The sequence below is a fragment of the Formica exsecta genome, unplaced genomic scaffold, assembly GCF_003651465.1.
Source record: "Formica exsecta isolate Colony F162 unplaced genomic scaffold, ASM365146v1 scaffold558, whole genome shotgun sequence".
Lineage (NCBI taxonomy): Eukaryota > Metazoa > Arthropoda > Insecta > Hymenoptera > Formicidae > Formica > Formica exsecta.
The window spans coordinates 244,113-261,083 of NW_021852829.1; the positions used below are offsets into that span (position 1 = coordinate 244,113).

Genomic DNA, 16,971 nt, shown 5'->3' on the forward strand with positions numbered 1-16,971 from the left:
AACACTCGCTGCCACTGTTCCCTGAAAGACGTTAAGGCATCCTCAATGTTCGTTCCATCTTGCAAAGAAGACGCCTTCTCATCGCCTTCATCCATGTCATTGCTAGATTCACTGCAGTGGTTCTGCCAATGCATGAAGCAAGAAATAGTTTAGTGGCTAAAATGTGAGATAGTATTAATTATTTATGTAAATTTAATAAAAATATCGTATGAAATGTACGCACATGATGTGATTGTTTATCACAGTATTAAATTTAAAAATATACATATATATATATATATATATATGTATATGTCATAGGCTTTTTGTGAAATCAGCCTTTTTTATGAAAAAGTTGAATTTGCAAAGAATCTAAATATATATATCTAAAAGCAAATAAAACTGTTTCAAAATACAACAGTGAACGTTGGTTAAATTCCAGCATAGTATAATTTATTTTGCATTTGTAACAGAACTGTTCTATAAACATTAGTTAGCTTCTACTTCATTCCAGAAAGATAGAGATGTAAATTTCAATTAATAGACGATTATTATAAAATAACTGATCAAGACATAAACTTAATGAAGCCAAAGTTTTTAGATTTATGACTTTATGAAGATTATCTCGTAGCAAAAGAGCAATATAATAGTGCAGAGTACGAACATGCACTTCGTATTTCCAATGTCGAATTAACATACATCTTGCATTTTACACCACAGGTGGATGTATATCGTTATATTTTGATTATGTAAACAAAAATATTAATTTTAATAACTTGCAATATTTGTGCCCGAAAAATTTATTATATGTATAATTTTACAAGTTTGTTATATGTGATTTTATTCAATTAACACACGCTGTCAAACTTAACCATATTAAAAATAAGCAATAATTAGTGAAGTATTAACAAAAAATCTATATAATTGCATTCTTGAATATTACATATTTTTTAGGTTCTTAAACATATAACTCATCGTATAATAATATAAATAATTATTATATGCTTAATAATTATATATCAGATATATAAATAATTTTTATTTACACCTCCATGTGATTGAGAATGCGTTGTTATCGACATAACTAACGTATTTAAAAAAGTAGTTGTGATTTACAGGTTGTATAATGTACTAATAGAAATCGTTGTAAAGAATACAACGCGATACAAGACAAATAAAATATCCTCGAAAATATATACTACATATAATTAATTATTCACACTAGTATATGCAAACGCATACATATTTAATTGAAATTAGATTTCTGCATGTTTATATCATTTGCTGCAATTCACTATTTCTTTCCTGCAAGAATATTTTATGGTTGTACTCTTATATATGGTTCACACAATTTATTTGTTGCCGCTCTCATTATTGCAATGGAGCTTCGCTTTCCTGAGTGTAACTCTTTACCCTGCTGAATTTAAGTGGTGGATATCTGCCGCCGATCGGCGACGCTCTAAATTCTCTTACAGATGGTTCCTTCAAACAAATTTTTGCTTCTTGTCCGTTTTTATATTTCGTGAAAATACTATAACTGATCCATTTTAATTGCGAATTTATTCTTCTGTGATAATTCTGTATCTCGAATTCCTAGAGTGACATGCATATCAAAACATAGTGAAATAATTCTTGCATACATAAATCTTTCAATCTTAGATATATTCAGTCTTTAATACTCACAATATGAAACGTTTGTTCGCCACTATCATGTATTGGCTCTCTTTTTTTTCGTTTATAGGAGAAATTAATTCCTTTAGTTTCTTGCCTTTTCAGCACCAGTGTAACATAATTATTATGTAATCTATAGTGACCAATCAGAACTGATGTATTGCGCGGTATGCGATTTCGCAAGGAATTTACGCAAATTTGAGCATCATCAGTCGATGTCAACATTAAAACTCTTCCTTCAGGAAAAAATCTAAATGCATTTATGAAGAATGGAATTAAATTATAGCTTAAAGCTATAGGAAAAAAGTTTATATGATTTCTCGCTTTGGATTTTTTAATTCACTTTGTAATATGGCTGCACACAAAAATAGAAGATTTAATAACATTATACTAAGAGCAGTTATATACCTCAGGTACCGGAAATACTCAACGAGATGCCATGGTCTATAAAAACGATCTTGAAAATTATTTTCTCCATCACGAATATAACTTGTTTTATTAATGTAACATCCGTTGTATCTTAATCTAGGCCGTTGCAAGTACATATCTCTCCATGACTGGTATTTCGACTCACAAGTACCGCACTTCACCCCCCATACTCTATCAATAGTGATTCCAAGATTCGATTATGTTAACCAATAATATTAATATTTATTGATATTTACCTAACGCAGGCCAATCGCCAGATTTCCGCATCTCGCGCAGATATGTAAAATCCACGACATACTCTCGAAAACATTTCTAACGATCGGAAATCTAGATCAGAGGACACAACCCATCTTAGAATGTAAAGCACTATCTCCATTGGCAAAGCAGATATATGTGTTGTCTGAAACATATATTTAGAATCAAATGCAATTATATAACCAAAAAATCAGCCCATATAAAATATCGCGTACTTAAAATTATGTTATAAATTGAAACAAAATACTTACACTTTGTTCAAATTTTGGAAAACATACACATTGATTGCAATTTACAATTTTAGACAATTTTAAAAATAAGTCAGTTTCTTCTTCATCAGCTCCGTTATAATTGTCGCTGTCATTGCTAGTTGAGAAATCATTGTTTAATGTATCAAGACTGTCATCAGCATCAAATCTGTCTCTTGTTTTCGCTTTGGTTGATTCATACAAACGGACTTCGATATCAGGAACCAGTTGTACCGCACGCTTATAAAACTGGATTGCCTCGTAAAATTTTCTACTTTGTTCATGTTCAATACCTTTGAGAAATAAATTCTTTGCCTAAAATAAACAATGTGACATACAATGAAAATGTTAAGCTCTTTATTTTCAGACAATAACTAACATACCCTGTTTTCAATAGAGGCTTCATCGTTTGCGACCTCGATGCTGGGTTGTTTTGGTGAATATGTCCTCGGTACATCACGCTTGGGTGATATTGTCAACTCTCGCTGCCACTGTTCCCTGAAAGACGTTAAGGCATCCTCAATGTTCGTTCCATCTTGCAAAGAAGACGCCTTCTCATCGCCTTCATCCATGTCATTGCTAGATTCACTGCAGTGGTTCTGCCAATGCATGAAGCAAGAAATAGTTTAGTGGCTAAAATGTGAGATAGTATTAATTATTTATGTAAATTTAATAAAAATATCGTATGAAATGTACGCACATGATGTGATTGTTTATCACAGTATTAAATTTAAAAATATACATATATATATATATATATATATGTATATGTGTGTGTGTGTGTATGTGTGTCTATTAAATACAATAAAAATATAAGCGCTCACTGTTTGCCTAACGCCGGTATTTTTCGAACATAACTAGTATATATATATATATACGAAAACATATGAGCAGACTTTAATATTTGTCATTATAATAGATTTGGAGAGATTTACATAGGATTAATAATACTACAAACTCCTGAGAAATACTAGAATGTTAGATTTTACAGAGCAGAATACATGACAATACACGACAGTGCCTGACGCAACTATAAATAGTGCAAAAATATATGATGTAACACGCATATTATGGCGACGATACTTAAATCCGACGAGGTTAGGTTGCCACCAAACATTTCAGCATTCAATGACGTGCTTATTTAGCGACGACAGTCACGGCTGATTGCATTTTCACGTACCATTTTTCTCGCTGTTCAATTCCCGTCAACTTATTCCCTTCAGCGCATGTACTCTCGGTCAGAAAAGCGTATGACACAGCGGAAACACAACTTTGCCAATAGTACCGCCGCCATGGTTCTTGCCTTTCTGCGCGTTTTTCGCGGCAGGCGAAGGCGAAGGTCGTTCGGCGAGCAATAGATCGTTTGACCCTGCTGATGCAATGTAAACACATTGTTTTCTTTCTCTCTCTCTCTCTCTCTCTCTGTTACGATGGCCCATTATCATAATTAATTATTACCAAAAAAAGCATACGCAAGTTTTCATTTCTACGAACATAATATAAATTATAAAATAAGAACATAATTTGAGGAGAAATAATATACATATGCTTAATATTTTTTCAAATATAATAAAAAAAGCAAAAGAATAATTTATCGCAAATGATATCTATTTTATTATATATATACGAATTAACTATAAATAAGAATGTAGTTTTAACTCTCTATACTCTATAAAGTTTAGTTTGCAAAAAGCCTTTATTCTTGTTAAATCGCTTTATAACATGAAAATTATTGATGTCTCGATATTTTTGCTGAGGAAAAATTATCTTAAAATGATCTCAAGAATTTGTTATTAGTAGGTGGTGTGGTAACCTTGGAACACCCTGTATATATATATATATATATATATATATATATATAATTTTAGTCTTTTTATAAAACGCTAACAAAATAAGCGACCCGCCACATTGTCAAACGCAACAATTCGTACATTTTGTTTTAGATTCTGGCTAGTTCATTTCAGTCATTTTATGAACAGTCTTTGTAGAACAGCCATTTATAGAAAATTAATAGGTGATTATGTTATAATATTAATAGGTAATTATGTGTATTTGTAAATGAGAAAAAGCTTGTATAAACACTTGTTGTATTTATTACTTATTATATTTATAAATACTTGTATTACAATTAATGTTTTATAAAAGTAACATAAATAAAATTCTCGAAAATAATGTTTGAAAACAAATAATAAAAAGAAATATAAGCCTGAAAAAAAAATAAAAAAAATACATTTATTATGACTATTTTATCAAATATAACAAAGTAAAATTGGTACAAACGCGCTGTTCATAAAATGACTGAAATGAATCAGCCAGAATCTAAAACGATATTTATAAATTGTTACGTTTGACAATGTGGCGAGTCGCTTGTTAGCGTTTTATAAAAAGATTAAAATTCTTAATCAGATTGTAAAATATTTCATTTTCAACCAAGATTTAAGAATGATTTGTAGCCGCATTTTATAAAATGCCTAGACGTTTTATACAAATCGACGGATTATGTAATCTGGCAACGACATACATATAATTTCAATTTAACATAATAACAAAAATTTTAATTTTTAGAGACATCCAAATATTAACGCTCTAATGATTGATTAATCTTTGTATGTACCTATTCTTAAACACATTTTATTACTAATATTGCTTAAACCTCGAATATATTTCCGGATGACAGAAATCATTTTTATTGTTACAATATCTTAAAACAAAAATTTTTCCGGCTTTTTTTCCGGTTTACAAAAAATTATTTTGATTGTATAAACAGGAAATATTAAAAAAAAGAATATTGATCAAATATATAGGCCGTGTTCTAAAATTCACTGCCAGTACTGAAAATCTGTAGTTCACGTAATGCATATTATAGATTTCCAGTATTGGCAGTGAATTTTGGAACACGGCCATAGAGATTACAAACATTCTTCCGTTTTTATAAATATTCAACAAATTGAATCTCATATCTATTATAAGATCTAACAGGAACTTCTTGATTTGTTATTAGATAATTTTTTAACGATATCTGATTATTGTATGTCATTAAATTGCGTATTTAATATTTATATTTCTCTTTTTTAATATAATACATATTATACTTGCGCACGATAATAATAAAAAGTATTCCGCAAAACTAATAAAAAAAAATCTGTTTTAGAATAATATAAAATTTTTAATAGTTTATCTTTTTATATCTTTGGACAATATACATATATACATATATGGAGGAATACACACATAACATACAAGTATATTGATAGTTGAATTAATGCATAAAATATAAATATCAATTGAAATTGTAATAAGTAAAATCTTCGTCACTATTGTAAATTGTAACCCATTTTTTAATCCTTTTGGGATATTAATCCAATGATCGTACTATAACATAATAAATACACATAAATCCAGATGCTCATAACAATCATAATTATTAATGCTTATTTTCACAAAATAATGTAAATATGCAGATTTACTTTAACATTTGTCCTTCAAATGTTGACCAAAGTACTGTTGCTGGATGTGTCATCTTATATGTTAATAAAGAATTCAGAGCGCGTTGAAGTTCCTGAGTTACGAGAAATTATATTAAAATTTTCTTTTTCTGAAAACATATGTATATCTACATACCTGTATCATTTCCGCAGTTTGTGGTTTGCAAGTAATATATGCAGAAAAATTATGATTACTAATTACACATTTTCCTTTTTCTCGTCCTGAAATATAGGTGGATACTATCAAATATAAATGACTATATAAAATATTAATGATTAACATCCACATAGAGGTGGGCATACTTATCGATATATTTGGTCCAGTAAATAATAAAATTGGAACACTTATACAAGTAGTATCATGTAAATATATAGCGCTGGAACGTTGCTTTGTAAAATATGTTAAATATTGACTAGCAAAATTGGAAGCTTTCCAATTTACACTCGACGGATGCATACGTACATCTCCATCTTCTGGTGTCCAGCCAACAATAGTTTCATTTTTAGTAATATCACTAAAAATATAAATATAATTTCTTTGTAGAAATGTTTCTACATTAAGAGCTCAATAAGTTAATATTTTTTGTTGTATATGTTTTTAATAAATAGTGGTTGTAATTAGAAACAGTGCATAGTGATGCAGATTATCAGATTGTTTCAAACAGATCAAGAATTGAAACAAATCTTTACCTTATAACAGCAATGTTAGGATATAATCCCGCACAAACAATGGCTTTTATCAATGCTATGTTATGTGAATTTCTGTTAGCGTTTTTATCGTCCGGATTATTGTTATTCAGAAATTTCATCTCGTATAAATACTGTGCAAATTGAGTTTTCATTTCGGAGAGAAGTTTCAATGTGTTGAAAGAGAGAAAGTATTCTTTGCAAAATGCTCCAGCATTTCCTCTTAGGCGTGCAACTTCGAATCTTCTTAGAGCTTCCGCGAAAGCAATATGATCACTATTCTCTCCCATACTGAGTTCTAACTTTTTTTGATGAGCTTTTTCTTTTTCCTCTTTCTCCAGAGGACAATAGAAAGCATCTTTAAAAGTGAGACTAGCAGCAATAGCAAATATTGGTTTAACGCAAGAAAACAGTGCCGCCCAGAGAATCATTTTTCCTAATAAATGTTTTTCTTTATTATATATATGTACGTATATATATTACAATAACAAGAATAGTCTTTGCAGCAAAAATAAAAGCAAAAATAAAATTACCTGTTCTAGGATCAAGCGGCAGGTGTGCCAAATGATAGCCCAAAGGAGTCAAATGCTCTTCTTTGTCTAAAGCATTAAGTGTTCTAAGTAAATCCAGAGACAGATCGATGGCTTTTAAATCTGGCGGATCCATGACGCTAGCTAGGAACTCTTTGGCTTTTCCTAATTGCAGGATTTTTATTTTCAAGATCACCTCTTCTAAGCGCGTTCTCAACATCTCTGGCAATGGATATTGATCAAACGCCATTTCTCGAACTTTGTAATACAAGTGATAACATTCCCCACTTTTAACTCTATGAAGAGCACATATGTTTAGTTTTACAAATATAGAAATTTGATAAAACAGGTATTATTTTGTTCAAATTTAAAACCAACATATAAAAAAAATAAAACATCACACCTGCCGGCTCTACCGCGTCTTTGTTTGGCAGTAGCTAAAGATACCCATTCAGGCTCTAAAGTCTGAATGTTATTTTTTACATCGAATCCTCCAAGCTTTGTTTTTCCACAATCTATTACATACACTACATCTTCTATAGTTATTGATGTCTCCGCAATGGAAGTTGCAATAATTATTTTACGAATATCATCAGGCGGTTTTTTAAATATAAGTTTCTGATTAATCGTCGGCATGCGTGAATGGAGCGGATAGATGATGTATTTGTCTATAAGGAGAATTCTTATATTATATATACACGTACACAAAGTATACATGCGTTACTTTCATATTGTATATGCTGTAATCTTCAATTAAAATATTACATTTGATTATGGCACTGTTTAAAATATATATTAGATAGTATCAAACTGTGTGTACATGGCTAAAAATCAGATAGTGACATAATTAATTATTACAGTAGAAAAATCTGGGGTAAAAATGCATAATAACGGACCCAGCCCCAATGACCTTGACCTTGACATATGTTATTAAGGATATAATTGTGAGTAACTTTTTCTTCTAATTTAATCGTCGCTCGTTGCTTATTAAAAAGTTATTAACAAACAAAAATTTATTAACAAACAAAAATTGGTAAAAATCAAGATTTATACATAGTCTGACAATGAAAAACTGGATATTTAAGTTAATTTACAGAAATAGTCCTACGTATACTACACATATAAACTGAAATAAACACGTTTTTACATATATAAGGTGTTCAAAAATAAAATATAAGTATGTTGAATTAATTATTTATTGGATATAATCTGCTCATTATTTAAAAAAAAACATCAATACGCTTATCAAAAGTATAGTCTTTTAAATAAAAATTCAGCAATATAATGTTGATAATGATATTCTCGAGTACCGAAACATGGAAGATTAGTACGCCGGGGGAAGAGGAATAGGTAAAACTTAAAAGTTTGAAATATACCAAAGTACATGCATGGATAGGAAGCACGCACGCGTTCTTCCTGTCCGTGCATGTACTTTGGTATATTTTAAACTTTTTTTGTTAATAACTTTTTAATAAGCAACGAGCGACGGCTAAAACCTTTTGGAGGTTACTCAGAGTCATGACCTTGACAACATATGTCAAGGTCAAGGTCATTGGAGCTGGGTCCGTTATTATGCATTTTTACCAAATCTGGTTTAATTCAATTCCAAAAATCAGTTAAATCTATAATTTGATCAATTAAGTATTAAATCAAAGCAGCTTAATCTGTGAATTCAGTATACATCATAATATATGTGTAAAACAGATGCTAAATATATTTAGTGTTAAATTACATAATATAAATACATACCGGATGGATAATATTCAGAATCTAACATCATTCTATTTAATTGTGATATATCCATCATGCCAGGTAGAAAAATAAGAATAGCTCCAGGACCTTTTGTATTACAGATATATCTAACTAACTTTTCTATAAGTTCCAATGAAAAATTTTCACTATTTGGATTCCGTAATTGATTAAAAACATGTTCTCCATATTTCATCTAATTACATGTAAACCACATTAACATATAAATAATTTTAATTATTATCACAGTTTTAAATCATTTTTGAGAGATATCTATATATACAAAATATATATTCTGTTTTAAATACATACACACACATATACACACAAAAATGGAACAAAATATTATTCATATATTATTCACCTCAGTTCTAAGTTGTTCAATGTAAGGTTGCATTATTTTTAAAAATTCCCTTTTCTTATGTTGTTGCTTTTTGTATCTTGTATCTTTTAGATATTTGCTGTAATCTGTAGGTTCTTCTTCGGAGAATTTGAATCTATAAATTGAAGAAATATTTCATATTACGTACATTTTTTTAAAATTCTCTAATATATATAAGTTTCCAAAAATTAATTAAAAATTTAATAGACAATTATCGCAAACATGTTAGATAATATCAATACCTACTGCGTAAGTGACAAAACATCCTCTAAATAAAATTCTTGAACTGGATAGGTGAATCCTGGTATATGTATCATTGGACATTCGTTATAATATTTCGAAAAACGTTCAGAATTTAATGTTGCACTCATCAAGAGAATTTTTAAATCTGTTCTCTGAAAGAAATACATTTTTCTTAATTTTTATTAAATATTTCTAATATTTGTATATAGTAGTATTCACGCAATTCATGCTACATTTGTGCTTATATGTGGAGAATCTTTTCATAGTTCGATAATATTTGAATGAATTTATATAGAATAAAATAAGATATTATCTTCTTCACAAATTATATAATATTAAATAATTTTAGAAAAGTTACAAGAATTGTATATCTAAAATTTTTGAATAAAATAACTACAATGTAGGACACAATAAAATGCAATCCAAGTATAAGTCCACATTAACATTATGTAATAGCGATATAAAGATACTCAAACTTACTTTTGGAATAATTTTTTTTAATAATGTAATAATGAAATCACTTTCCGTGGTACGTTCATGAATTTCATCTAATATCACGTGAGAAAAGTCTTTTAATGCTGGATCAGTCTTCATAATCTGTAGTAATATACCAGTTGTGCAAAACAATATACTTCCTTGCTCCCGCGTTGGAATTCTATAGATAAAAAAAAGTCAATATATATGACTTAGAAAGGAAGCTTATATTTCTTCTTTTAATATAAATATAACATATAGTATACACTTTTGTGTCTCAAATAAATATACTTTTCGAGTCGTATCTGATAGCTCATAATTTGTAGTAATATACCAGTTGTGCAAAACAATATACTTCCTTGCTCCCGCGTTGAAATTCTATAGATAAAAAAAATCAATATGACTTAGGAATCTTATATTTCTTTTTATAAAATAACATATAGTATACATTGTTGATTCTCTTATAAATATACTTTTCGAGTCGTATCTGATAGCCCACGGATTTCCCAAGCCTTTCCGCTCTTTCCGCAGCTACACGTTCAGCAATGGAAATAGCTGAAATCCTCCTAGGCTGCGTGCAAACTATTCGAGTAATACTACCGTTTCCAGCTTCTAACTGATCATCCAATATAAATTGAGCTACCTGTGTGGTTTTGCCACATCCTAAAATTTGTCCAAATAATAGTTGTTCAAAGAACAACCATTATTAACAATTTAATTATTAATCAGAATAGAAAATTTAAGCAAGTTTGCTAGCAAATGTATAATGTCCAAAAATCAAAAGTTCTTTTATTTTTACTTCCACATTGCATTCATTCAAATGCAGATAAAAATTCACAAAAATATTTTATCTTACGTTAGTAAATAACTTTTGCAACTTACCAGTTTCTCCACTAATGACAACAACTTGGTTATCTTTAATCAATTGTAATATTTCTGATTTTTTATGATACGCTGGTAACTTTAATCGAAATTTTAACATATTTAGATAATCATTTTGATCTTGCTTATCTTTATATTCATTTAGTAATATTCTGTCAACATTACTATTTCTCTGCAATTTTGATTTCATACTTATAGCTTTGGTAAGATTGTGCTCTATATCACCATTTAAAATTTCTAAAAACTTTTTTTTAAATCGGGGATCATGAATATGATGATACTTGTCGTCATATTCAAAGTTAGACCTTTCGTCAAAAATTGAACTGCAAAAGCTCTTAGAATTATTTAAGATAGTTTTAATTCTTTGTTCTAGATGAGGTAATAATCTGAAAACTTTAAATTCAGGGGAAAGTCTTCGTGTTCGTGAGTAAGGTCCTCCAGATCCAGATGCAGATGACTGCATTTGTTGTTCTAAAAAATTTATAAACTATGTTTCAGAAATATCTTATTTTCTTTAAAAAATATCAATATTCTGAAGGAAAAACAATAACAGTTGTTATATAGTTAAAATATAATCGGTATTCTCAGCAAAAGCATTTAAAAGTAAAAAGATATAAAAATTAAAAAATTAAATTTAAGGATGTACTGACGGGGGAGGCTCAGGATTTGTCCCCTCCGATTTCAATGAGCTTGATATATGTTATAGTACTGCCCACTCATTAATTACAGGTAAAGCCACTCGATGCAACTCTCAAGCATTTGCGAGAAAAATTATTTCATACTTTCCGCGTTAGTTATGTATCGATTCGTAACAAGACCTAGCAATTGTAGTTGCGACCGTAAAGCGACCGACTATTATGGTGGTACATTGCGTGTTTGCAGGTTCAATTTTTTTTTCTTTTGTTTTTTCCTTCTTTTTTTTTTGTTTTAATAATCTGCATTAACATGGACGATTATGCGATATATTTTGAGAAAATTATTATTTAATTTTCTTTTTGAAAATATGTTACACAATCACATTCATGTTAATGCAGATTGTTAAAAAAGAATTAACTTTAAATTATTATTCAATACTAAATTATGGAATTATTATTATAATAATTATATTTTTATATTAATAATAATTATGCAATCCTCTGGATGTCCTTTAGACGTCTTTTCTCTGAACATGTATATATTATTAAGGATATATTAAGCTCATTGAAATCGGAGAGGACAGATCCTGAGCCTTGCCATAAAATTTGTATTATAAACAATATAATATTTTTAGAGATTTAATTAACACAAAATATTCAAAACCTAAAAAATAAAAACCAGAAATTTACTTTAAATTCTATAAATAAGCAAATAAAGTATTACAGGATAAAAATTCGGATATAATAAGGAGAGTTAGATATTTTAACTAACGTAATAATCAGATAAAGAATATCAATCAAAGTTATAATTACTAACAGGAAAATATCTTTTACAATATCAAGACATTATTTAATTTTACAAAAATAAATAGTTCCTTTTTAAGAAATAAAATGATACCTATTAAACATTAATGAGTTATACGCAATCTAATAAGTTATTTAATAAAAATCCAATTAAAATCATTTATATAAAAATAACTTAAGTCATTCATAATATCGAGAGATTTTATTAATCATAAGAATTTATAAATAAGCATGAATATATATATATATATATATCCATAAAAACCGATCTTTCTCGCTGTTTATAGTTATACATATATTATTTCTCCAAAACATGCACTACTCAAAAAAAATAGGGAACACTTTTCATACCCTAAAAATTAAGCTATTTTCAAACCGCTGAAACTCGACGAAAAATCATCGTAGACAAAAAATTAAAAAAGTATTTTAAAGCTTGATATATTTTGAGAAAATTATTATTTAATTTTCTTTTTGAAAATATGTTACACAATCACATTCATGTTAATGCAGATTGTTAAAAAAGAATTAACTTTAAATTATTATTCAATACTAAATTATGGAATTATTATTATAATAATTATATTTTTATATTAATAATAATTATGCAATCCTCTGGATGTCCTTTAGACGTCTTTTCTCTGAACATGTATATATTATTAAGGATATATTAAGCTCATTGAAATCGGAGAGGACAGATCCTGAGCCTTGCCATAAAATTTGTATTATAAACAATATAATATTTTTAGAGATTTAATTAACACAAAATATTCAAAACCTAAAAAATAAAAACCAGAAATTTACTTTAAATTCTATAAATAAGCAAATAAAGTATTACAGGATAAAAATTCGGATATAATAAGGAGAGTTAGATATTTTAACTAACGTAATAATCAGATAAAGAATATCAATCAAAGTTATAATTACTAACAGGAAAATATCTTTTACAATATCAAGACATTATTTAATTTTACAAAAATAAATAGTTCCTTTTTAAGAAATAAAATGATACCTATTAAACATTAATGAGTTATACGCAATCTAATAAGTTATTTAATAAAAATCCAATTAAAATCATTTATATAAAAATAACTTAAGTCATTCATAATATCGAGAGATTTTATTAATCATAAGAATTTATAAATAAGCATGAATATATATATATATATATATCCATAAAAACCGATCTTTCTCGCTGTTTATAGTTATACATATATTATTTCTCCAAAACATGCACTACTCAAAAAAAATAGGGAACACTTTTCATACCCTAAAAATTAAGCTATTTTCAAACCGCTGAAACTCGACGAAAAATCATCGTAGACAAAAAATTAAAAAAGTATTTTAAAGCTTGGAATTTCAAGTTTAATGCATTATCGGCGGTTTCAAAAAAAATTTTCATTTTCCTTGTTCTGTGCTTTAAAAAAGAACCCATTGTCTTATTCCTTAAAATTATGAATTTTTGACACTCCGCAACGCGATGAAAAGATTTCTCTCGAAAAATTCAACTCAAGTTCCATAAACTACAACATTTTGCCTACAAAATGCTTTTTTAAATTTTCTACGATTTTTTTGACCGAATTACACGATTTTAAAACTAAACCTGTATTTTTAGAAATAATGTCGATACTCGGCGAAAAATCATCGCAGATAAAAAATTGAAAAAGTATTTTGAAGCTTGAAGTTTCAACTGTAACGCGATACCAATAGTTTAAAAAAATTTTTTTATTTTCTCATTTTTAGAAAATATAGGTTTAGTTTTAAAATCGTGTAACTTGGTCAAAAAAATCGTAGAAAAATTTTTAAAAAAGCATTTTGTAGGCAAAATGTTGTAGTTTATCTAACGAGTTGAATTTTTCGAGAGAAATTTTTTTATGGAGCTGCAGAGTACATTTCAAAAATACATAATTGCTTAAAATAATCAAAAATACATAATTTTAAGGAATAAAACAATGGGTTCTTTTTTAAAGCACAGAACAAGGAAAATAAAAAATTTTTTAAAACGATAGGGCATTAAAGTTGAAATAACTGAAACTTCTAGCTTCAAAATGCTTTTTTAATTTTTTGTCTACGATGATTTTTTGTCAAGTTTCAGCGGTTTGAAAATAGCGCAAGTTTTAGAGTATGAAAATGTGATCCCTATGTTTTTTTGAGTAGTATATATTCATGTACATTAGAAATTAGAAAAGAGATATAGCATATTCGTGTAAAGAAATAAACGAAACGTACAAAAATGATTTTCATTAAAATAACAATTTTACCTTCTCTATTGTGTTGTGCAGAGGAATTTGACATTCCATTGGGAAAGAATCGGCGTGACATTCTTGCGAGTATAAAAAATTTGTCAATTGTAGTATGTCTGATCAATCACATTTTTTTTAATATGTTATCGATTCACATTTGTTCACTCTATAATAATAATAATAATAAACAACACCCGACATAGTACCAGCGAGAAATCTGAGAGCAGCGCTGCTAGATCGAAATGAGAAATGGGAATCCCCACCACATGCGTGCCGCACGAACATAAGCCTATCACACACAATTGGCATAGTTGCATATGTATAGCATAAGACCGTCTGGACCAATGAGCATCAAAATAAAATCGCCATATTGATTTACATAGCTATGCATATGCAGCTATGTTAATTTGGTGCGGTAGCCCTTAAGCCTATCACACACAAATTAGCATAGCTGCATATGCATAGCATAAGACCGTCTGAACCAATGAGCATGCTATGTAAATCAATATGGCGATTTTATTTCGATGCTCATTGGTCCAAATGGTCTTATGCTATGCATATGCAGCTATGCCGATTTGTGTGAGATAGGCTTTAGGCTACACATACACTATGACGTAACGGCTGCGTCTGTCAGTAAGGCTGCGGTCCGAAATACGATTACAGCGCTATTAGCGCGCTGCCAGCTATAGTGCACGTGACGTAAACTATAGATTTTCATTATTGTGAGCGCTGTGAGCGTATTTCGGACCGCAGCCTAAGTTTCGTGGTAAGTGGTGGGAGTTGGTGGTTCCCATTTCCCACAATCTGGCAACTCTGCGTCCTCAGCAGTGGTCTAGTTTCCATCGAAGCATTAATTCGCACCTAGTGCGGCGTAGAATCAAATTTAAATCGATGAAAATACAACTGATTGCGCTCATTTCACTCCCATTTCGATCTACAAGCTTTGTCGGAGTGGCAGCGAATTGACACAAAATCTAGTTGGTGGAAACGGTTGAAAATAGATGGTGCCAATCTTTACTTTTCATTATTTCGTAACCATTAATATATAATCGATATATAGTCTATATGTCGACGTTCGTAACAATTACCGTTCGTTCGTATTAATTATCAAAATGGAAAATAAGCGAGAAATTTGGTCAGAGATAATGTTTATTTACATTCATCTGAAATATCAATCTTCCTCGCTTCTATTCTATTTTCAATGGAAACAGTACGTTAAATTCGATGCGCTCCGAAACAGAATCGGATTGAAGACCTCAATGGAAACTAAAATCTCAGTTATCTTATCGGTAAGTAAGCGAGCGAGTGGTATCGTTTTACATAGACGAGAGAAGTTTTGGTATCTTATCTTATATCTTATATAGTCAAAGTATCTTATAAAATATCTTATATTATAAAGTAAATTAATATTATAGATTTTCTTCAATCTTGCTCTGCTTTATACAAATCCCTTCATCTGATTACCATTAAGCCCGGATCTACAATAGGTGTAGTAAAAGCCTTATGCCATAAGAAATTAATCAATTATAGTCAAATGTGAAAAGAATAATCAATTATAATTGCTAAGTTTTTTACGGCTTAAGACTTATTACATCTATTGTAGATCCGGCCTAAAGGTTTGTTAAAGAAAGAAAAGAAAAATGTGTTGGTTTTATGACATCACAAAATCCCATAAGAACATCGGTCTCGTCGGTCTTTAATTTAACTTCATTAATATTTTCTTTTTCTCTGATACAATCGTAGACAGTTTTTTCTGATTATGTAATGAGTAATTATTTGAGTAATTTTTATTATACAGGGTGTCCGACAAGTAAATGACCAAACAAAAGGTGGAGGTAGATTGGGTCAAACTGAATCAAAAAGTCCTAAACTATTTTTTTTTATAACGCTTAATAAAGGAATTATTATTGAGTAAAGTCTGGCCAATCAGCGCCAAACTTTAGCCGAGTGCATGTCGGTGAGCAGCGTGGCGTGAAGTGTGCGCCGCCGCATACTACCAGGCGGGCGGCTCACCGACGTACGCCCGGCTAAAGGTCAGCGCTGATTGGCCAGACTTTACTCAATAATAACTCCTTTATTAAGCGTTATAAAAAAAATTAACAAGTTAACTTATTAGTTCACACCGGCTGAAAGATGGCGGTATTATTAATAGATATTTGTAGGCAATATAAGAAGAGTATCGAGTGCGGAATACACTCTGAATACTGAGTGTCTGAATACAGCTCATCGTCAATGAGAGAATAAGAACAATCGCCCGGCAAACGAAAGACTTAGATTC

At 29.5% G+C, this 16,971-nt stretch overlaps 2 protein-coding genes across 4 annotated transcripts; both read right to left on the bottom strand.

Moving 5' to 3' along the window:
* Positions 1 to 763: 763 nt before the first annotated feature.
* LOC115242034 (F-box only protein 9) lies at positions 764 to 3,893 on the bottom strand. 3 transcript variants are annotated; one of them, XM_029818043.1, is made up of 7 exons: positions 3,763 to 3,893; positions 2,966 to 3,181; positions 2,586 to 2,897; positions 2,316 to 2,479; positions 2,059 to 2,250; positions 1,663 to 1,900; positions 764 to 1,572 (listed from the first exon to the last, which is right to left on the bottom strand). In XM_029818043.1, the coding sequence occupies exons 1-7, from the start codon at positions 3,763 to 3,765 to the stop codon at positions 1,351 to 1,353; spliced, it is 1,347 nt and encodes a 448-aa protein (XP_029673903.1). In that variant the 5' UTR covers positions 3,766 to 3,893; the 3' UTR covers positions 764 to 1,350. The 3 variants fall into 3 exon arrangements, with proteins under 3 accessions (XP_029673903.1, XP_029673901.1, XP_029673904.1); XM_029818041.1 differs by having other exon boundaries at positions 2,966 to 3,215; XM_029818044.1 differs by lacking the exon at positions 2,059 to 2,250 and having other exon boundaries at positions 2,966 to 3,215.
* A 1,902-nt stretch (positions 3,894 to 5,795) lies between these two features.
* Positions 5,796 to 14,823, bottom strand: LOC115242052 (ATP-dependent DNA/RNA helicase DHX36-like). The gene is made up of 14 exons (XM_029818064.1): positions 14,712 to 14,823; positions 11,015 to 11,485; positions 10,606 to 10,795; positions 10,139 to 10,313; positions 9,662 to 9,810; positions 9,398 to 9,530; positions 9,034 to 9,229; positions 7,688 to 7,952; positions 7,288 to 7,580; positions 6,758 to 7,190; positions 6,371 to 6,582; positions 6,204 to 6,289; positions 6,050 to 6,141; positions 5,796 to 5,954 (listed from the first exon to the last, which is right to left on the bottom strand). Exons 1-14 carry the CDS (start codon positions 14,770 to 14,772, stop codon positions 5,921 to 5,923), a joined length of 2,790 nt encoding a protein of 929 aa, XP_029673924.1. The 5' UTR covers positions 14,773 to 14,823; the 3' UTR covers positions 5,796 to 5,920.
* Positions 14,824 to 16,971: the final 2,148 nt, after the last annotated feature.

Bases quoted from the DNA above. Each gene is read 5' to 3' on its own strand.
- LOC115242034 (XM_029818041.1), bottom strand. From the start codon at position 3,193: ATGCATTGGCAGAACCACTGCAGTGAATCTAGCAATGACATGGATGAA. The intron at 1,901-2,058 runs GTATATAACTGC...AAATGCATTTAG, and splicing joins GAGTATTTCCGGTACCTGAG to ATTTTTTCCTGAAGGAAGAG. The intron at 1,573-1,662 runs GTGAGTATTAAA...ATGTCACTCTAG, and splicing joins GCGAACAAACGTTTCATATT to GAATTCGAGATACAGAATTA.
- LOC115242052 (XM_029818064.1), bottom strand. From the start codon at position 14,772: ATGTCACGCCGATTCTTTCCCAATGGAATGTCAAATTCCTCTGCACAA. The intron at 10,796-11,014 runs GTAAGTTGCAAA...GACAAATTTTAG, and splicing joins TGTCATTAGTGGAGAAACTG to GATGTGGCAAAACCACACAG. The intron at 6,583-6,757 runs GTAAAGATTTGT...TTATATTTTTAG, and splicing joins CCTAACATTGCTGTTATAAG to TGATATTACTAAAAATGAAA.